The sequence below is a fragment of the Tarenaya hassleriana genome, unplaced genomic scaffold (assembly GCF_000463585.1).
Source record: "Tarenaya hassleriana unplaced genomic scaffold, ASM46358v1 Cleome3, whole genome shotgun sequence".
Classification (NCBI taxonomy): Eukaryota; Viridiplantae; Streptophyta; class Magnoliopsida; order Brassicales; family Cleomaceae; genus Tarenaya; species Tarenaya hassleriana.
Window position 1 is genome coordinate 7,283,634 of NW_010966177.1, and position 22,768 is coordinate 7,306,401.

Below are 22,768 nucleotides of genomic sequence, written 5' to 3' on the forward strand. Positions count from 1 at the left end.
CTCCCTCACCATCCTCTTTCCCGTTGATCGGTTTTCTGAGATGGGACCTTCCTCGCGGACGTATTTCAGCGAGAACGGTTTCACATGCCTCCAAATATTGGATAGTATCTACAGATTTTATCAGGTATTATTTTGCGAGGCGTCCTGTCTTTGTGTAATCCCGGGTTCTCTTTTAAAACACCCGAATGGAATTGTATAATCTCGGGTTACTTAAATGTTAGGCCATGTCTCTTCTTGATTGGACTCAGTTGTCTTTCTCATATTTGTATGTGCAGGAGAACATGGCGGATCATGAAATAGAGGCGGCGATTCACACAGACTCGAGGCATGCTGATCGTCTTAGGACAGAGTATTGCAGCAAAGAGACATCGAATCGCGGGTACATGGTTTTCAGACGAATAGAGCTTCTTGGGAGCAGGAAGAGCTTTGAAATGCTGAAGCGCGTCAACGGAGATAACAACAGTAATGTATACGAGCTTGTGATTAGAGCGTGAGCATGGTCGCCTCATTTTTCGGTGTTCACAAAATACAAAACTGTGTATCCAATTCATGAATCAGACTTTTTAGATGCAACTGGTAGAGAGTCTGTCTATTGTAGGGCAGGAAGGTGTTATGGTTCAGAACTCGGATTCCACAGCTGGAGAAGAACTGTCCAGCTTTATTGATCTCCGAAAACAGGTACAAGTTGGATGACTTTGATTTGAGAGAGGTCCCGACTCTCTTCCCCTTACAATTCTCTGCTAGAAATTGCCTAACCCCTTCAATCCCTCCTCTACTCTATTTATACAATCTCATCCTAACAGAAACTACTAACAGCTAACCACATACCAAACTATAACAGACTATACAGCTGTCCATTCACATATACTAACCACCTATACAAACAAACACAATCAACATATACTATCCACATATACAAACACACACACAATCAAGAGCGTACCTTACTCTGTAGATGTCTCTCCCTGCTTCAGCTCCTCTCTTCTGTTCCTCCAGCTCCTTCTTCAGCCTCTTCTTCAGCTCCTCCCTCTTGACCTTCACCCTTTTCTGCTTCCTTTCCTCTCTTCCTGCCTCTGACGTAAACCCTGAAGTACTTATCAATACTCCCCCCTTTCTGTCTCAGCTTGTCCTCAAGCTGGAAACTTGGAAATTGCTTGTTGAAATCTTCAGCCACTTCCCACGTATTTTCATGTTCTGGTAAGTCCTGCCATTCAACCAAAACTTCCAACCAGCCCTCTTTAGTATACCTGGAATCCTTGATGTCTTTCGGCTGTACTTGTAGTTCTAGCTCTCTTGTCAACTGCTTTGGTAATTGGTTTGGTTGTAGGTTACTCCCCATAGCCTTTTTAAGCTGTGAAATATGAAACACAGGATGAATGTTACAGCCCTTAGGTAACTTCAGTTTATATGCTACCTCTCCAATCCTGCCATCTATTTGAAAAGGGCCATAATACCGAGCAGCTAGCTTCTGATTACTCCTTGCTGCTAATGTACTCTGTCTATAGGGTCTGATCTTCAAATAGACCCACTCTCCAATTGTTAATATCACCTCACGTCTTCCCTTATCAGCTGAACTTTCATTCTCTGCTGAGCTACTTGAAGTCTCTGTTTGACCTCCATTAACATTCTATCTCTCTCCCTCAATGCTTTTTCCAATTCAAAATTTGAAGTTGATCCCTCTTCGAACTTCAATAAAGTCGGTGGCTCCCTTCCATACACAATCTGGAATGGTGTGGACTGCAAAGCTGTGTGGAAGGAAGTGTTGTACCAAAATTCTGCCCAACTCAGAAATTGAATCCATTTCCTGGGATGAGCATTAGCATAACACCTCAAATATGTCTCCAAGCATCTGTTTAATACCTCTGTTTGCCCATCTGTTTGTGGGTGATAGGATGTGCTAAACTTCAGTTTTGTACCTGCTATCCGAAATAGTTCAGACCAAAAATTGCTGAGAAATATCTTGTCCCTATCTGAAACTATCGATTTTGGAAACCCATGTAGCTTAACTACCTCTTGAACAAAAGCCTTAACAACCACCATAGCTGAGAACAGATGCTTTAAGGCTATGAAATGAGCATACTTGCTCAATCTGTCAACTACTACCAGCACTACATTATAACCTGCTGATCTTGGTAAACCTTCAATTAAGTCCATTGAAATATCCTCCCAAATTTGTTCAGGTATTGGTAATGGTTGCAATAGTCCCGCTGGAGCCAAAGTGGAATACTTTTGGCTTTGACAGACTGCACATTCTGCCACATACTTTTTAATATCAGTCTTCATTCCCAGCCAATGAAAAATCTCATGTATCCTCTTTAGTGTTCTCAACACCCCTGAATGACCCCCCATCTTACTGTCATGGAACTCAGCCAAAATTGTAGGAATGAAACTTGAATGTCTGGAAACTACTAACCTGTTTTTATATCTTAGCATCCCTTGTAGCAAATGATACTTTCCCACTTTGGTTTCCCCATCCTTCAGCTTGTCAGTGATCTCCTTTAAATCTTTGTCTTGTCTAATTTCTTTTTCGATTTCCACCAGTTGGATGTTTCTTGGGATAGTTATGGCTAAACCCATGCATGTTGGTTCCAGAATTGCGTTGTGTGGCATTCTGGACAGGCCATCAGCTGCCTTATTCTCCATTCCTGGCCTGTAGACAATTTGAAAATCGTATCCCAGTAGTTTAGTCAACCAACGTTGGTATTCCATACTCACCTCGCGTTGTTCCAGTAGGAATTTTAAGGCCTTCTGGTCTGTGCAAACCAGAAAACTTCTACCCAATAGGTAGTGTCTCCAACGCTGGATAGAGAGGACCACTGTCATTAATTCCCTCTCATAGACTGGTTTCAATCTCTCCCTTTCAGACAGAGCCTGACTAAAGAAGGCAATTGGTCTATGCTTCTGCATCAGGACTGCTCCGATGCCAAATCCCGAGGCATCCGTTTCAACCACAAACTCATCACGAAAATCTAGTAATCCCAGAATTGGAGCAGATGTCATAGCTTGTTTTAATTTCCTAAATGCACTCGAAGCATCTTCAGACCAATTAAACCCATCTTTCTTTAGAAGATCTATCAAGGGACGAGCTATTGTGCCGTAATTCTGTACAAAACGTCTGTAATACCCTGTCAACCCAAGAAAACCTCTCAATTCTTTCACATTGCTTGGTGTTGGCCATTTTTGCATTGCTGCTGTTTTAGCTGGGTCTGTAGACACTCCTTCCTGCGAAATTATATGACCCAGATAGTCTATCTGTTGTTTCCCAAACTCACACTTCTTTTTGTTAGCGTATAGCTGTTGTTTCTGTAAAACTGCTAGCACCATCTGTAGAAGTGTTGCATGATCCTTTAGTGAGCAAGCTGTATATCAGAATATCATCAAAAAATACTAATACAAACTTCCTGAGGTAAGGTCTGAAAATCTCGTTCATCAATGCTTGGAATGTTGCTGGGGCATTAGTAAGACCAAAAGGCATTACTAAAAACTCATAGTGTCCATCATGTGTTCTGAATGCTGTCTTGTGAATATCTTCTGTCTTCATTCTGATTTGATGATAGCCTGATCTCAAGTCCAACTTTGAAAACACCCTTTCTCCATGTAGTTCATCCAACAGTTGGTCTATCATTGGTATTGGAAACTTGTCCAATACTGTGACTTTGTTCAGCGCTATGTAGTCGATGCAAAACCTCCAGCTACCATCTTTCTTCTTAACTAGTAACACTGGGCTTGAAAAAGGGCTCTGACTCGGTCTCACTATGCCTGCCTTTAACATATCCTTCACTAGCTTCTCAATCTCTTCTTTGTGTGCATGAGGGTATCTATAAGGTCTGACACTTACTGGATCTGTTCCTTCTTTGAGATTTATTGGATGTTCTCTACCCCTTATTGGCGGCAGTTCAGTAGGAACTTCAAACACTGGACCAAACTCTTCCAGCACTGCTTGTAACCTCTCTGGAAGTTTTGAGTCTGCCCCCACAAGCTCTTCTATTGTTCCCAGCTTTACTAAATAGCTCTGATCTCCTTCACACACAGATTTGATCAATGATCTCAATGTTACTAATGAGTTATGTAAAGTTGGATCACCTGTTACTGTGATCCATGATGTGCCCTGATTGAACTTCAACTCCAGATCCTGAAAATCCATTTGTACTTTTCCCAATTTCTGCAACCACTTTACTCCCAAAATCATATCAGCACTTCCCAATTCCAAGGGTAAGAAATCTTCTACTACTTCTATCTGCTGCAATTGTAAACGTACTGCCTTACAAACCCCTTTTCCTTTTACTTTCATACATGTTCCCAAGGATACTCCAAATTGAGTGTTCCCTTCAGGCATTAGTTTCAGCTTTGTCATTAACTTCAATGATATGAAGTTATGAGTGGCTCCACTGTCAATCAAAACTACTACCTCCTGATCTCCTACTGATCCTCGGATCTTAAGTGTTTTTGGTGAGGTTATTCCCACTATTGAGTTGAGTGATAGCTCAGCAAACTCTCCTTCCTCATCCAAGTCTCCTTCTTCCTTATCTTGTTCCTCTTTCAACTCCACTCCTGCTTCTATTACTTCCTCAGCTAATATTACTTGTAATTCTTTCTGTTTGCATCTGTCCCACAAAAAACTTCTCATCACATCTGAAACACAGCCCTTTCTTTCTCTTCTCTTCAAATTCCGCATCAGACATTCTTTTGAATGTTGATTTCCTTTCTTGAACCCCATCCTCTTCTTTTGGTCCTTTTCCTCCACTGATCTGTCTTCCTCGTTCTTGAAAACTGCTCTTGAATGATTGGTTCTGGTACTTCTGATTTTCAGTAGGTACTGAAACTGTTCTGAATGATGAACCTGTATTCCCCATCTTCCAATTTTTTCCCTCTCCTCCTCCTTTTCCTCCACAAACTGCACTTAACTTGTTGCCTTCAATACTCAGTGCTACATCTACGATTTCTTCCATGCCTTTAGGTCGAAATATTTGTAATATTTCCAATATTTCTGATTTCAATCCATTTTTGAATGTACTCTCTACCATTTCTTCAGGAGTATGAGGTACTTGAGCTAATAATTCTTCAAATTCACATAGGTATTCTTCTACCGTACCTGTTTGTCTTAATGACAGTAGTCTGTCGAAAGGTGAGCCCAGTTTCCTTCCACCAAATCTTCTCCTTATCCTTTCTCTAACGTCCACCTAGTCCTTGAATGGTTTCTTTCCATTCTGATAGTCATACCAGCTCAATACATGTCCATCGATGCACATAGCAGCTAATCTCAATTTCTCGCTTTCTGAACATTGTCCCATTGAAAAATACCTTTCAGCTCTTGTGATCCATGCGTTCACATTCGCTCCTTCAAATACCGGCATCTCGATCCTTTTGAAATGTGTACTACTGCTTCTTGTAAATCGTTCTTGTTGACACTTGTCATTATCTCCTTCTGTTCGATGTGTCGCGTTTCGTACCTCTTGTTCGCCTTCCTGTGCTTGATCGCTTCCCTCTTCCGGCACTGGATTGCATGTCGCATCTGGAATTGCATCGCGATTCCCATGCGAACTCTGCTGATGATTAATCGGTTGTGGACTCGCGTTTCGCTCAGATTCCTGCCGATCCTGACTTCCAGCTAGCATTTGGCATAGTTTCGATAGCATTAGCTCCATCGAATCTATCCTTACGCATTGTTTCTCCAGGTATTCCATTTTGGAACACTGCTTCTGTAATTCATCCATCTTTTCGTATTGTTTCTGTAATTTCGCCATTGTTTCTTCGATCTTCTCGCATCTGTCACTGGTTCTATCTTCCACTTGCTCCTTTCTTTGTGCGTTGTTCTTCGTCATTGATGAGACTTGCTCTGATACCAATCTGTTATGGTTCAGAACTCGGATTCCACAGCTGGAGAAGAACTGCCCAGCTTTATTGATCTCCGAAAACAGGTACAAGTTGGATGACTTTGATTTGAGAGAGGTCCCGACTCTCTTCCCCTTACAATTCTCTGCTAGAAATTGCCTAACCCCTTCAATCCCTCCTCTACTCTATTTATACAATCTCATCCTAACAGAAACTACTAACAGCTAACCACATACCAAACTATAACAGACTATACAGCTGTCCATTCACATATATTAACCACCTATACAAACAAACACAATCAACATATACTATCCACATATACAAACACACACACAATCAAGAGCGTACCTTACTCTGTAGATGTCTCTCCCTGCTTTAGCTCCTCTCTTCTGTTCCTCCAGCTCCTTCTTCAGCCACTTCTTCAGCTCCTCCCTCTTGACCTTCACCCTTTTCTGCTTCCTTTCCTCTCTTCCTGCCTCTGACGTAAACCCTGAAGTACTTATCAGAAGGACACGGTAGTCGTCCAAATGCATCTAGCGCAGGTGATTTTACTAGAACTATGGGTGACCATTTCGGGTTTCGGCTCTGTATTCAGATTTGGTTATTTCGGTTATAGAAAAACTATAATTATTCGGTTTTTATATAAATTTCGGTTCGGTTCAATTAGTTTTCGGTTTTTTTGTTGTAAAAAAAATTATTATTTTAAAAAAGGGAAAATGGAAAAAAAACCTGAACTTTTTAATTTGGGAAGATTAATACCCAAACTCCTGATATCCTCTAATAAATCCTGAACTCGTATATTCGTATCATATTTGACCCTGGATAATGATGTGACATTCCGATTATTGACACATCAAAATTGTAGTTTAATTTGGATTGACATGTAAATGCCACATAATATTTTTTAACACGTCAATAATTGTATTTTTTATTTTTTAAATATAAAATTAACTCGTTCGAATCGCTCTTTTTCTCCTCTCACCATCGACAAACCCTAAATCCCTAAAATAAAAGCCACCTCTATTGTTCGTCTCCAGGGATATTCAGTGTTGTCTTCTCCAAGTCATCATCATCCATCACCTTTTCGAAGTCATTATCACCGAACTTATTTATGGAGTAAGTTTTCTTTTAATAATAATTTCTATGTTTGCAATTATTTCTCTGCGTGTGCTAAATATAAATCTGATATATGTGTCAACGTCCATGTTTCTCTATGTATGAATGTATCTGTGTATTTATGTGTGTTCATATGTATTTGTGTGTATATGTTTTAATGTGTGTGTATGCGTGTTTGTATCAGTGTGTGTTTATGTCTGTGTCTATATGTTTGTGTCTATGTCTGTATATTTATGTATATGTGTTTGTGTATATGTGTGTATGTGAGTCTGATGTCTAATATTGGTAGGGTTGTGAAGTTGAATATCCATTATAGTGGAATGTTGGACAAAGAGGATGGACAATGGAAGTATTTCGGTGATTTTGTGGAGGAAAGGTTAGAAATTGATCCAGATTATCTGTCGTGGTTTCTATTTGAGGACTTTTTACACAAGCGGAATACATCATCTGCCATTTACGAAATCTGGTACAAAACTCCACATGAGAAAATGGATGAAAGAAAGCAGATTCGAGAACTTGTTGATTTGGAAATTCTTCAGATGATTGCTGCAGCAAAAGTATCAGGGGAACTAGACGTGTTTATTGAACAAGAGGTATCGGAGCCAACACCAGTAGTAGTTTTACAGCAACAATATGAGAATTTAGATGGTAATAGTGATGAAGATAACCAACAAGGAGACAATGATGGAATGGATAACTTTGGGGACAATGTTTCTTATGAAGAGGAGAATGAAGTAGGTTTGGAAGAAGGAGATATCATTTTTGATGAAGAGGTGATGTACGATGATGGGTTACCAACAACACCGCAAAACATGGATGATGAGTTTGAAAATCCAGTTGAAAAACCGAATCCACCTGTTTTTGATGAGGCTGCAATTGACCCACAGTTATATATTGGTAAGATGTTTAACTCAGTTGACGAGGTCAAAGATGCATTCTTTAAATATGTTTTGAAGTATAAGTTTGAAGTGAAGATCAATAGGATGGAGCAGAAGAAAATATCTGCAATTTGTGATCATCCAGATTGTTCATGGAGAATATATGATTCGGTTGATGTGACGAAGGATAAGTGGATAATCAAGACTTATAACAACGACCATAATCATATACCAAAGCATGAGTCTAAGATGTTGAAGATGAGAACAATTGCCAATATGTTTCTGGATCAATTACGATCAGACCCAACGTATCCAGCAAAAGAAATGCAATATGAAATCAAGAGATATTTTAATATAGAAGTCTCGAAGGGCATATGTTATAAGGCTCGGAGCGTAGGTTTGAGAATTGTGATGGAAGATCAAAAAGTTCAGTTCGCCAAGCTGTGGGATTATGAGGCAGAGATTAAAAGATCTACTCCCAACACAACAACGGAGATTGGAACTGTGTCTGGTATTCAGGGTCGACAATTGTTTCACCGTTTTATGTGTGTTTCGAGGCACTCCGTGAGACATTCAAAAAGTATTGTCGGCCTGTGATAGGATTAGACGGATGTTTTTTGAAATGGTCTTTAAAAGGTCAACTACTCGCTGCAATTGGAAGAGATGGGAACAACCGAATGTATCCAATTGCATGGGCAGTGGTACGTGTGGAGGATAACGATACATGGTCTTGGTTTGTGAGGAAGCTGAAACAAGATTTATGCCTTGGGGATGGAAGAACTTTGACTATAATATCTGACAAACAAAAGGTAATGATATTATCTTGTGTACTAATATTGATTATACTACATGTTGTATAGTAATATCCATTATATTTTATTTTGCAGGGTTTGGTTAATGCTGTTGCAAATGAGTTACCTCGTTGTGAGCATCGTATGTGTGCCCGTCATATATATGCAAATTGGAGGAAAACATACAAGGAGATTGACTTGAAGTATTTATTTTGGAACATTGCAAATAGTCTTCATGAAGATGAATATGAACAACACATGCAAGCCTTGAAAGAACTAAACCCTGGAGCACATGATGCAATCATTGCCTCTCAACCGAGAAAATGGTCCAAAGCATTTTTCCGAACATATTCGCATTGTGAGGATATTCTAAACAATATGATAGAGAGCTTTAATATGTCTATCAAGACTGCAAGACAACGTTCTATTATTGATATGCTTGAATCCATTCGGAGGCAGACTATGGCTCGGATATCACAAAGGTCAATGGAGGCAAGTCGATGCAAGAGTCAACTCACTCCATATGCTATGAAGTTGTTGGAAAAAAATCAGGAAATGACTCGGTTCTGTATGTCCACACCTAGCGGATATGGTAGATACGAGGTGATGGATTTCAGGACATTGCACTCATTGGATCTTGCTTCAAGAAGGTGTGCATGTCGTAAGTGGGATTTGACTGGTATCCCATGTGAACATGCATTGTGCATTATATCCAGTCGAGGAGAACAAGTCCAAAGGTATGTATCTGACCACTTTACAAGGAGTAGATTTGAACAAACTTATGAACGGAATATACTGCCTGTGAACGGGGAAACCTTTTGGATAAAAACTCATAAAGAGCCCATTGGTGTACCTAAGAATCGAAGACTGCCTGGTCGACCTAGAAAATTCAATAGAATTAAGGATGCACACGAGAAGGATGGACATCTTACACGACATGGACGTCGAATGACTTGTAGTCAATGCAAAAAGCAATGACATAATGCCAAGACTTGTAAGAACGAACCTATTCAGGAATATGGTCCTTCTCGAGCACGTGGACGACCGCGAAAATTTCGGGTATGCGTTTTTTCTTTGTAGTGTTGTCTATCTTCATTTATCGGTTGATATATTGTTCTCTTTTCTACTTCATAGGCTCAGGAAGAATCAAGTTCGACTGCACCAATCTGGCGGGCACCAATTCGACGGACATCATCTGCTCAACCTAGACGCAATGAAGGCTCGTGCTCATCGATGCCAATTTAGACAAGTCAAATCGCGCAATCTGCACTTTCTAAGCTGCGAAACAGGCGTCAAGAACTCCGATAACTTCTGTGAACACGAAAATACCTTCTAGGACTTTCCTATCACCTTACACAGGGAGAGTTTAGGCCGCCCCGACACGTACAAAGTGGCGACAAACAAGACAAATAGTTTTTTTTTTTTGCATACATGTCAGTCTGGATCGTATAGATGGATAATCATCTTTTTTCTTTTATTTTACGGCTTTCGAAATACCATTTTATATTGTCATGAATTCTCATCTTGGAATGTTAACTATTTGGACTATGCAATTAATAGATATTTGTATTAAGCTTTAAGGTTTAGTTGACTTTGTCGACTGTGAAGGGAGAAGATAAAGGGTGATCTGACCACTTTTTTATGTTTTTTGAAATTGAATCGGTTCGAACGAGTTAATTTTATATTTGAAAAAATAAAAAAATACAATTGCTGACGTGTTGAAAAATATTATGTGGTATTTACATGTCAATCCAAATTAAACTATAATTTTGATGTGTCACTAATCAGAATGCCACATCATCAAATATGATACGAATATATGAGTTAAGGATTTATTAGAGGATATCAGGAGTTTGGATATTAATCTTCCCAAATTAGAAAGTTCAGGTTTTTTTTTTCTATTTTCCCTTTAAAAAATGATTATTTTTTTATTATTTTTTTAATCGGTTTGGTTATGGTTATATCTTAAGAATCAACTAAGAGACTGTTGAACAATGAACAGCATCGGAAGCCCACAAGTACCCAGAATTCTGACCCAACCCCAAGACCAGAATCAGAATCATTCGACTCATAATCACAACATTTGGTGGTATAATCCTTAAAAAGCCGAAGACCCTCTTTCGTATTCTCGACAATTGAGCTGCATACGCAGAGATGATCCAGTTCCAGGTAACATGATCTCTGTAGGGCATTTTATCGAACACTTGGAGGGCATCGAAATGAGAATGCTGATCAAGAACGGTTCTGGTACTGGTGACCAAAACATCAAACCATCGACTGATAAAAGCTCTTCAATAGGATGGAATGCAAATAAGCAAGTAGGGCGACCGAAGTGGATGATGCCTAAACAAGCGATGAACATGAAATCTACCTGAGAACTTGATATATATATTAAAATAAAAGACTTGAAAATTTAAGACAGACGACCAAATGTCGGATTAGGCCCCCAAAAATTTTAACAAGGAACACAAAAAAAAAAAGGATCACCAAAGTTTTGATCCTCTTGATGATAACAAAAAAAAAAGTATTTATCTGATGCTTCCATCAACCTAAACATTAAAGCTTCAAGCTTTCCCTCTCGGACTTCACCTGCTGTTCCTACCCCTTTCCTGTTCTTTTTCCCTCCCTTTCTCGGTTTTTTTTTGGGTTTTTTTTCCTGCAACTACATCTCTTCCCATGTACAGAACAGATACAACAAATAAATCCGACCCATCACCTATCCCGTGTTTTATTTTTCCATCCTTTGATCTTTGTAAGTCGTGTATAGCTTACTTCCTATAATACCTGACGTTTTTCTGCTGTTGTTTGGTCAGTATATCACCACTCTGAGGAGACCCGGTTGAGGTTCTGTGTAGTCAAGGCCTTCTTCTTCCAGCAGATAGCGTTGGACCGCAATGGGAAGCCGAGCTGGTGTTCGGGAGCCTCGGGTGTGATGGCCCGTCCCTACGCATATGTAAACTTGAAGCCGCTGATCCGATGCACGGGCTGCACTCCTCGACATGCTCAGTTCGTGCCTTAGCGTTTGGATGGCTTCGCTCACATGTAACCCGTGCAGGTCTATCATTCGCTCGTTCCCTCTTACATTCTCTGCACCAACCGGGTTCCTGAATTCACCATATCGGTTATCTCCATTGGAATATCGAAAAAAACAGTTGAATAAATAAAGGGTCAAAATGGTAAACGAGAACATATAAGTAGAGCTAGTCCAAAAAATCCCGACATTCAGATACCTCACACGACCCGAAGGTCGGGTATCCAAAATTCGGATACACAACACTATATGAGATGAGATTGGATAGCATGAAAATACTCGAAAATAAGTTATCCGAGATCGGGTTCAGGTTCAAATTCGAGTAATTGAGTCCGAGATTGTGTATTCTCTGTAGTTGTCCGAATGAAAAGTAAAATAACATTTTTGCCCCTAGATTTTAGAGATATTACGTACAAACTTATTGAAATTTTGGGACCGAATTTAGATCGAATTTAAAATAACATTTTAGCCCTAATCAACTCCTAAAATATATGATATTTATTTTGAAAGACATCAAAATTTTGTACTTCAGCTCGGGTTTGGGTTACACTAATATCCGACAAAAAGTATAAGAAATGGCAAACCTTTGACGGTAAATGGCATCTTGAGCTTTTCCATGAGCTGCCTTCATTTTCATGTTATGTAACTGTCCCTTGGCACTTAGTTCTTTAGCCAAGGCCTTATTTCCGATAAGATATGCCTGTCGTGCCTAAACTCAACCGAGAGGAACAAAGAGCTTAATTATTTATCTAATAATGTACAGCTGAATCTCAGAAATGAAATGGACGAAGGAGTAATAAAGCATAGCCGTTGATGAAATTCCATCACTCCAAGGTTTCTAAGGCTAAATCTCAAATGCAAATAACACTCAAAAGCACAAAGAAAATGTTGTTGGCATGTTGATTTGCATATCTTATAACATATTAAACACAGATTCTGTCGTTGAACAACCCTAATGTAAAAACCAGAACAATTCAAACCCAGTATATGCTCTTATCATAAAAACATAGTCACTCCCTAGAAAGAAAGGCGGTGTGATAAGAGAGAGTAACCGGACAAGAACTTGACAACTACGTAAAACTATACCTGTTCAAAGTAGGCATTCCGTAGACGTGCATGGTCACGAGCTTCTTCACGAAATTCAGAATACATATTTGCTGTTCATCCCAAAAAAAAAAAAACATGATAGCAACATATATGGAGAATGCATTGGTTGATTTTCTCATTTCTTAGAATTCATGCAAGTGATTGGAAAGTAATACACGTCCAAGATTATTTGAGTGAACACATGCAAGCTAAAGTTTGTCAATAGGGGAAATTACCAACTGCATCTCCTGTTTCCACCCAGACAGGAGCTGGTCGGTTTGGGGCATGGTTTTGCAACTTGTCAGCATAAATGCTTCTTCCCTGCCCACTTCTGTAAGCACCGGCAAAACCATGGGGGCTTCTACTAGAACCAACAGCTGAATCCACAGAATTGTTTCTTTCATATTTCCACATACCAGAATCCTGGGGTGCCAATTTCCTGACAGCAGAGGCATAATCTATCGAACCCGTATGAGGACCAAAAGAGCTTGGCTTGAAGAAAAACATGTTATCCTTTTCAGCAGTTTGGTAATGATTTCCAGCTTGCTGATGATAATCATCCCCGCCAAACTTGGCAGGAATACCCTGGCTATCTGAGATAGTAAGGGGGGGAAAATCCATTGCCTTCAGATTAGGAGCAGATAATGCCTTAGAGCTTATGTTCTGATTGAGCCCAGCATCCACTTGCAGCTACAATCGAAAGAAATAAGGGTAAAATCCAACCAGTAAAATGAAAAATCTAAAAGAACACCAAATGCCCTACCTTACAAGAGGAAACACATATCCGTGTTACCCAGTACCACGGTATTTGAATAACTACGACAAAGCAAACAAAATATTTATGACTCCCCAACCCCAGCACATCTAAGAAATTTGAGGTTAAAATTTGATTGCTTCAAGAGATGATGAATGTCTAGCCCTTCTCTTTCAAAGGAGGGTATAAAGAGGCAACTCTAAAATTTCACCAATATCTAGACCAAATCACATGTTCGACAATAGATAAGTTGAAGAAACCAAGAGGAACAACAAATTGCCAGAAAACTTCAGCAGTTCGAAACAGGCATTTTGACCCCGGCCAAGATATCACAAGATCAAAGCATAGAAAAATGCTTCAACCATATGAAACACGATTGGAAACCATGCCTTATATTGATTTAGACAATACCTCGAGCTGAGTAAGCATCTCGATTGTCAGGTGTAAATCACAACCATTAGCAAAGTAAACTTCTGCAAGACTTTCAGCAGCAAATCCAGGGAACTGAGAAGCCAAGAATTCCACAGGGTTCACATCGATGTCCCCCATATTTGAACTTTCACTAACCATATCGTTCATGAAGCCATATTGGGAATTCCCACTGTAAGGGTGTCCCTCGCTGCCGTTTCCAAGAAGCTGATCTCCATTCATGATTTGGTTATCCCAAGGCTTTGGAGTCAGATGCGTGAAATTAGTTTGCTGAGGATCCTCCCCAAATGATGAAACGGGAAATCTCATCTTTTCAGACAAAATGTTACCATTCAAGCGTTGTGCAGAAAAATCGGATTGGTCTGCAAATGCATAACATCCAACTGCAGAAGTAGGAAACTTTGCAGTTTCATTAGTATCGTGCAATGACAAACCAGCTAACGATAGACTATCAAGTCCTTGAGATTGATCATCCTCTGGCATCAACTTGAAGTCTGGGGTTATATCATCCGGGAGTTGGTGACTCCAGAACTGGCGTGCTTCTTCATCTGAATGACGGGAAGTAGATGATTCTGTTCGGTCCAGGACAGCTTTCCCTATGGATTTACTAGATGATGCAAGCCTCGGAGTAGCATCTAACATGCCAGTACTTCCAGAGGAAGGAGATCTAAGAGAAAATGGAACGAACTCAGCAGCATTTGGGTTCAAAGTCATCGGCTTGCTACTCGTGTTTAGCTTAGTATCAGTCATCTGCAGCGCTTTCTTAGTTAAGCTCATTCTTCAACGAAATATAAACAAGGATCTATTCGGCCACCAAAAACCTTGAAGACTTTTTCGACAGCAACTCTTAATAATATTGTAGTTTTCACCCAAAACCTGTAACAAAAAAGAGAGAGAGCGGCTTAACCACTCAAATTAGCAAGTAACACAACCAGAAACTCAAGTATTCCACTTCAATGCAAGAATTCAATCATTTGGCAAGACCCCAGCGGGTGTATTATTGGCCAAAACCAGTACAGTACACTTTAAGCAAATCATTGACGCTTTTTGTTCCCGAGTACGTAAAAGAGAACATCGGTTCTTCACACAGACAAGCATGAAGTGTATGAACAACAAACCAGACTACAAATCTGGAACCCCAAAAACTACAACTAAAATCCCAGATTCTGAATATACATAAAACCTTATCCGTAAACAAGTTAAAGTTCAGTGGTTTTCGTCACGAACCAGTATCATTCCAAGAAGATAATGCTGAAGATTAGTTAAGACCGTAAATTAACGGAAAAAGAGTAATACCCACAAAACCAGATTCCAAATATCCATGAGCTTCAAGCTAATAAGTATGTAGAACCTGACATTCTCCACAGAAATAAAGCGCAATTGGCGAGAAACCCAGTTCATCAAACCACAGAAAAAAGTACAAAAAACCCATATTGGGCTCGAAATCCTAAAGAACACGTGGATCTACGGAAAGGGCACGAACCTTTGCGGAACAAATCGAATGGATCCATGGAAGACGACCCAGATCAGAAGCTGAAAGCTTGGGAAAAACCCAGATGAAAAACACGTCGACGTAGGCGGATTTTCAAGTCCCAGAAATAAATTTCGCTTTTTTCTAGGGATTCGAGCAAAATCGTCTGTGCAAAATTTGGTGGAAGCCCTGTTTGGCTAAAAGCAGTGTCTCGACCACCACAAGATTATAAACGAAGACACCCAACCTTACGCCTCTAGATTTGACCCCTTTTTTTTGTCCTCCTTTATTTTATCTTATTTATTTAATTAGTTTTTTCATTTGTGGATTTTATTTATTTATTGCGTTTTCTTTTCTCGATCTTATCTGCCATAATAATTTAATAACTATTATTATATTAACACTAACGGATCAATTAACAAAAGAAACTTGGCAGGGACAAAAATTTAATATTATAATGAAATTGATATTTTCTATATGTATAATCCTTGTTCACCAAAGCCATATTTAAACAAAAAAAATCAACAATTTTTAGATATTTTTTTATGTTATTCATAAATATAATCGCCTATATGATTGGGAAGGAAATTGAACCAATAATAAGAAAAAGAGAATATTAAATTGGTCCAAACTCATACTTGCAAACCCCATTATGAATATCATATTTGATCGAATATTTACTCATTCTTTCTTTAAAATTTATATATAAAATTTGGTCGGTACCACTAATATTTTATAACATCTTAACAAGTATGAATTAAAGTGAAATGAAATCTAACTTGGTTTCGGGTTAAACAAAACTCAAATCGAAGTCAAATTTTGTAAAAAAAATAATTAAAGGTAAATTTATAATTTATGGTTTATAATTTATAAATTTTAAATTTTAAAACATGATAGGGTTATTTTAAAAAAATGTAAAATATACGGGGTACGTAAATAAATTTTTAGGATAATTTCTTAATTTTTAATAAATACAAATTATATGTTTATACCAATATTAGTTATCCTCGAATATTAAAAAAAAATTGTATAATACCTTTAAAGCCCTTTCTTGTTGTTGAAATTTCAAAGCCATCCATGAAAACCCCAAGCATTAGATGAAATGTTAAAAAACCATCATTAGATATTTGATTTAATTGTTATGTCGTTGTTGTGTTGTAAAGCCAAGAGATGCAAACCAAAAGAATTACAACAGTGTTATCTTTCTTCGTTCATGCATTGAATTCTCTCAACGTATATGTAATCTAATGTATCCGTAAACTATGGTTTTAAAACAATATGTGTAAGGTATCGAATTAAAATGGTCCGAATTATATCTCATACGGACCGTGTTACGATATACACGATTCGAGTTATACTTATATTTGATTTAAATTGTACCGATATTCTATATTAAAAAAAAAAGAAGACGAAACCTCCTATAAAAGAATTGATATGGTCCGAGTTATATTTGACACGGACCGCGTTACACATGACACGATTCGAGTTCTAACTGATTTGAACCGTATCAAGTTTCTGTACCAAAACCCCATTTCTATTAAGAACATTCGTTTAGGTTGAGTTATACCTCATTCGGAACGAGTTAATTTACTACCAAAAAACGAATATATTTTTATCGATCTATATTATTTCATTTACGAATACATAACTTTTTCATTATATTCGTGATACATAATCTATGAGAGATTATTTCACCCCATAGTTTACTCTAAAATATATAACAATATAACCATTCCATCCAAAACTTGTATGGAGGAATAACCTTAGAACCACCGTTAATGTAAAAAAAAGCTCGGGTTTTTTACTATTAGATTACCTTGTTTTGCCTCTCTTTCGACTCCTTGTAAAGTATAGAATCCGAATAATTTACATTCACGCGCTTTTGGCGTTTGCGAGAAGGTCGAAACTTTTCATTGTCCACAAACTTCATTTTTGTGTCTTCGGTGTTAGCCTCCTCCGTCTTTGTATCATCTTCCTTCATAGATTGCAAGATCCGAACCACCTCACCCATGTGGGGCCTAAACTTGGGTTGGTGGCCTAGACACTTATGGGCCAAGGCGGCCACTACTTGGACCGGCTTGGCCTGGTACTGACCCTCCAGTCTCGGGTCTATTATCCGTTCTAGCTTTCTCGGGTCCCTTAACATGGGCCGAGCCCATTCCACAAGGCTCTGCTCCCTCAATGCCCGGTTATTGTCCATAGACCGTTTTCCGGTTATCAGTTCCAAGAGGACTACTCCAAAGCTGTACACATCGCTCATGGTTGTCAAGTGTCCTGCCAATTATCGTATGGTTCTCAGTAGAGTTTCATATGTTTAATTTGCTTAACCGGGTCCGACTTTGAACACATCTTACCGGTCATAATATATTCCGGGGCGGCGTAACCTTGCGTTCCCATGACCCGAGTCGTGACATGTGTATCTTCGCCTTCAGGACCATCTTTAGCCAGCCCGAAATCGGATAACTTTGCGTTGTAACTCTGAAAGTTAAACCGATAAAATCGAATGAACGACACGGATTCATCGTTATAATATGAAATCATTAGGAAATCGATGTAGAAAGCTCGGTACCGAGTCTAACAAAACATTGGATGTCTTGAAATCTCTATAGATCACAGGCTTTTCTGCTTCGTGGAGAAAGGCTAAGCCTTTTGCTGCTCCAAGTGCTATCTTCATCCTCGTCGGCCATGGCAATGTCACGCTATATCCTGCCCATTACAAAGCGCGCACAGTCTATCAATATGCCTCCAAATTATAATTTGGCTCGGTTTCAGATTCGTACCAACACAAAATTTTATTAGATTAAACGAACCGGACATCTTGAAAATCGTACTAAACCGGACAACAATTCCAAATTATTTTGAAACCGGACTAAAATTGAACCTTTTTTAATCAATACCGTAGGTAAATTAAAGCCAAATAAATATGCAATTTACCATACCAAACCGGACAGAGCCATATCACATTAAACCGAACTATTGCATTAAAGTTCAATATTTGAAACTCGGTTTGGCTATCCGGTTTGCTAGATGGACAACCAAAACCGAGCGAGAATCAGGAAAATATAAACAATAGACCGGTTTTGTTCATACCAAGTCGTGGTTTTGGGGTATGTAATATTTTATAAATAAAAATAGTACAAATAATAATAATAATAATGGAAAGAGAATAATGATTGGATGCATTACTTCTAAAGAGTTGATTTTCCAAGCTGCCTCTTGGCATGTACTCATAGACGAGAAGTCTTTGGTCTTCCTCGCAACAAAACCCAATCAGCTTCACAAGATGCTCATGTCTCAACTGTCCCAAAAATATTATCTCTGCCTACAAATTAAAACATATATATATATATATATATATATATATATATATATATTGCGTCATATATATACCATTTAATTAAAAATATATAGCAGGAAGGAAGATTGAATCTTTGAGCAAGATAATAACATGGACATTCGAAATCACAAAAATAATATCCTGTTATATGTCACATTTTGAAAAATTCAAATTCTTACATAGATTATCTGAACGTTTTGGTTCAGTTATAAAAAATTGAGTCGATTGATATAAATTTTCTAAAAAGAAAAAAGAAAAAATGAATACAATCTAGATATAAAAAATATATTTATTAATAAAAATCGAAATTGAGATTATAAACGATAGGAGTTTTTGGAGTTTTTAAAATAAAAAAAAAACCAAAAAATAAATTGACAATCAATTATAAAATTATTTTTTAAAAAAATTGAAAAGTCACTTTTGATAAAAAAAAGAAATCAACTAAAAACTAAAAAACTTCGTATTTTAAATTTACAAAAACAAAAACTAAAATAAAAAAACTTAAAATAAAAATTACCCGGTTTCAAAATAAAAAACCCAAAAAAAATAGATCCAAGCCAAACCGGAAATGGCCACCACTATCAATGGAGGAGAAAGAGAGAGAAACCTCACCAGCCATTCTCTGTGGCCTTGGTGACCATGAAGATCGAGTGCCTTAACCGCTACCGGTTGGGCATCCAAACCCGGTTTAAGCTTATCGTCAACAAACCCTTTGTAAACCGGACCAAACCCTCCTTCACCCAACATATTACTCCTCGAGAAACCATGCGTAATCACTCTGAGTTCCGACAACGTGAACACATGAAGCTTCTGACAAGTGAAAGAGTTGGAGAGATCGTCCACCACTGACATTGGAGAGCTCGGATCGCTTATGTCCGACAAAGACAGCCTCTGAAATGCCAGTATTGGACTCCTCTTCATCATCACCTCGACCCCTCCTTCCCCTTCTTCCAGTCGATTCTTAGTCTTGTAACAGCCGAGAAACAGAGATCTCATCAGTGATAGTGATGTCTTCTTCTTCTTCTTCATGACAGCCATCTGCCCTCTTCTGGGTTCTTCTGGTTTCCCCTTGTTTCAGATGTTTTGTAGAGAGAGAGAGAGAGAGATTGTTTGTGTTCTTTTGGTGGTTTCCCCTTGTTTTAGAGAGAGAGAGAGAGAGAGAGAGAGAGATTGTTTGTGTTTCTTGGGAGGTGAAGCCTTTGAAAATATGACAGTATTAGTTAAACTACTCTGTTAGAAAGTCTAAATCTCCCAAAGTCTTGTATTTATAGTTGTTGATGTGTCGTATTCCCGACCAAACTAATTGAAATTCCCACTTTCATTTTCTATCAATATTATTAATTAAATAATTAATTAACACCAAATTAAATGTGGTTTTAGGATCTTAAAGAATTATTGTTTCGATCGTGGGAAGAGACTTCAAGCGAAATTCTCTGGACGTGATAAAGTTTAATATTCTAAGCAAATGAAAGCTGAATTGAAACTAGATGATGTTAGGTTCATGTTGGTCTCGAAATAATGTGTCATTTGCCGGTCCAACATTTTTGCTTTTGGATTGCGTGTAGAAAGGATATTCGAAATGTTATTAAAAAATAAAATCCAGAAATTAAATAAAAAAAAGTAAAAAAAACGAAAACACTATTATTACATCACTTCTTGATTCACATATTTATAAAAATAAAAATAAAAAATATAGATACAATAGAAACAAATCAAATACATAATATTTGACATAATAATATTGGATCTATTATTATTTCAAATCATATCTCTAAAATTATATTTTATTTTGATTGTATATTCATTTTTCTATTATTAAAATAATAGTTATGATTAACTAGCCGCCGATTTCCCGTCATTATTTCTTTGGGCTTTGAAAAGCATAATCAGAGGATGAATAGATAAAATGAATTAAGACTTGAAATCCAAAAACAAATACATTGAGTGAACGGCCATTTATCAAATTTATAATTTCGGTCCAAACGCATTGTATCTGTATCTATAGGATGGATATTTCGGGTTTCTATTTGGCTGTTTTCGAATTCAAATTATAAGTATCAGATTTTTTTATATCGGACTTCGATCCGTTAAAAATTTTAAATTTTGGATTTTATAAATAAAAATATTCATTTTCTAAACAAATATTCGTTTTATTTCTGTTTTCGATTATTTTTGTATTCGTTGGAATTCCATTCGAGTTGGTTTTAAAATCTCACATTCAATTGATTTTTAGATCGGATTTATTGCGAATAATTAACATATGATTATTCGTTTCAATTCGTTTTTGTATTATATCTTTTCCGATTGTATAATCCTAACTGTAATCATCTATAGAAACAAAACGATTTAGGGTTTTGACATGTTTAACTTTGCTAAGCGACTTAGCGTCATGGATCTCGATTATAATTTGCCATACATGGAAAGCTTGTTTTACTCTCTTTTTTTTTAAAACCAAATTAAAAAGGTTTTTATTTTCTTGAATGTTACAAAAATGTGAATATGAATTTCTGGTTTAATTAGTGTAGATTTTGTTTTAAACCAATAATTTGACAGTATTTTAACATTACATTTATACGGCCATTAATTTTTTTTAGTTTTTAATTAATTCATCTGAACAGTTCTGTATCCTGCAATTTATAGATTACGCATGAAATGTATTTGATCCCCTTCGATATGAGGAGAATGACATGTTTCATTAGGACAGGACACAGTTGTATGTCCGTTGACTATGTCTCGTCCATAATTAAGTTAAGGGAAAAAAAACATACACCAATTCATTTTCTTCACTGATTTCACCAATGTAATTGTCACTTAGAATTTTTATCATTTTCTTCTAGAATGACGTAGACTTGCATCCTCCTTTACATCCACCTTTACGTTATCAAGAAATATTGGCAAATCGAACATATATATAAACTAAGTTTAAAATGCCCTATTAAGCCCTTCGGGACCAGGTAAGGGAGCAGGGTGCATCATCCTGAGGTGGAGGGTTCGAATCCTCTCATCGCTCTTCCTTGCCTTTGACCTACTCGCCTGTCAGCCCATTATAATGGGCTGATTTACCTCCTCTGCGTGTGTTGCAGGCTCGTGCGCATGGGCGTGGGGTTTGACCTGCAGGCACATAAGCCCAACTACGGCCCGAGCGTTAGGCACGCCTGGTAGCCAGGTCCGGCGGACTGAGGTCCATGGGGACTGTTAGACGCGGATGGTGGCCAGTTCGTCTCCGTTTGTAAGGGTAGATAGTCACAGAGGTTCCCCATAGTTACAAAAAAAATGCCCTATTAAGTTTTTTATTCAGAAAAAACTCTATAACAATTAGTGTACTTGTAGAATGGTGGAAAACTTATTGGCAAACGTTTCTTTAACAAATTTATTCTCAAATTTGTAAAATTTTAACGAACAAATTGTGTGGTTATATGACAAAAAATATAATACTAAAAACATGTGTGTGTATATGTTTGGAAATCCCACGCAAGTTTTTATTTTTTATATATTACATCGCACAAAAATAGTGCAACCTAAAAGGTTAAAAGGTAAGAAATTAAGGGAACAAAAAAACATAACTAAACCTAACGACATCTTTTTGTTAAAAAAATCCATATTGTTATCGAACATAATTTTATTTTTAGCAGGGGTACTACCAACTCGCTATCAGAAATCAAGAGAATTCTTGGATCCTTCGCGCAATGGTCGGGCCTCTTCATGAACCCCGACAAATCTGAGCTCTTCTTGGATGGGATGCCAGAGCATGAGGCGGATACCATCTCCTCGGCGTTGGGTTTGCGACTGGGAAAAATGCCAATGACCTACTTGGGTCTACCACTCAGTCCTTGGAAGCTCTCCAAGCATGATTTTCAGCCGCTCATCGACAGGATATCTCGGCGTATCACATTATGGACTACCAAGTACCTCCCTTACGCGGGTCGAATACAACTAATCTCCACGGTAATCTATGGGATGGTGAACTCCTGGTCCCAATCATTTGTCATCCCTAAAGGAGTCATCCAGAGTATAGATGGCATGTGCTCAAAGTTTTTATG

At 37.9% G+C, this 22,768-nt stretch overlaps 3 protein-coding genes across 3 annotated transcripts in view; 1 reads left to right on the forward strand and 2 right to left on the reverse strand.

The window, feature by feature from the left end:
- The window catches only part of LOC104819895, a 4,453-nt gene extending 3,880 nt beyond the window's left edge, over positions 1-573 (forward strand). The window contains exons 10-11 of the mRNA XM_010550185.1: positions 14-124; positions 276-573. Of these exons, the coding sequence (XP_010548487.1) occupies positions 14-124; positions 276-494 (330 nt within the window). The 3' untranslated portion in view covers positions 495-573. The remainder of the gene's footprint in view (positions 1-13; positions 125-275) is intronic.
- A 10,415-nt stretch (positions 574-10,988) lies between these two features.
- LOC104819898 (polyadenylate-binding protein-interacting protein 7-like) lies at positions 10,989-15,616 on the reverse strand. Its single transcript, XM_010550187.1, has 6 exons — positions 15,404-15,616; positions 13,903-14,796; positions 12,974-13,427; positions 12,738-12,808; positions 12,236-12,360; positions 10,989-11,724 (listed from the first exon to the last, which is right to left on the reverse strand). The coding sequence occupies exons 2-6, from the start codon at positions 14,695-14,697 to the stop codon at positions 11,430-11,432; spliced, it is 1,740 nt and encodes a 579-aa protein (XP_010548489.1). The 5' UTR covers positions 14,698-14,796; positions 15,404-15,616; the 3' UTR covers positions 10,989-11,429.
- A 1,390-nt stretch (positions 15,617-17,006) lies between these two features.
- Positions 17,007-19,862, reverse strand: LOC104819899 (serine/threonine-protein kinase At5g01020). Its single transcript, XM_010550188.1, has 5 exons — positions 19,341-19,862; positions 18,578-18,713; positions 17,961-18,097; positions 17,746-17,869; positions 17,007-17,665 (listed from the first exon to the last, which is right to left on the reverse strand). The coding sequence occupies exons 1-5, from the start codon at positions 19,764-19,766 to the stop codon at positions 17,199-17,201; spliced, it is 1,290 nt and encodes a 429-aa protein (XP_010548490.1). The 5' UTR covers positions 19,767-19,862; the 3' UTR covers positions 17,007-17,198.
- Between the last annotated feature and the right edge of the window lie 2,906 nt (positions 19,863-22,768).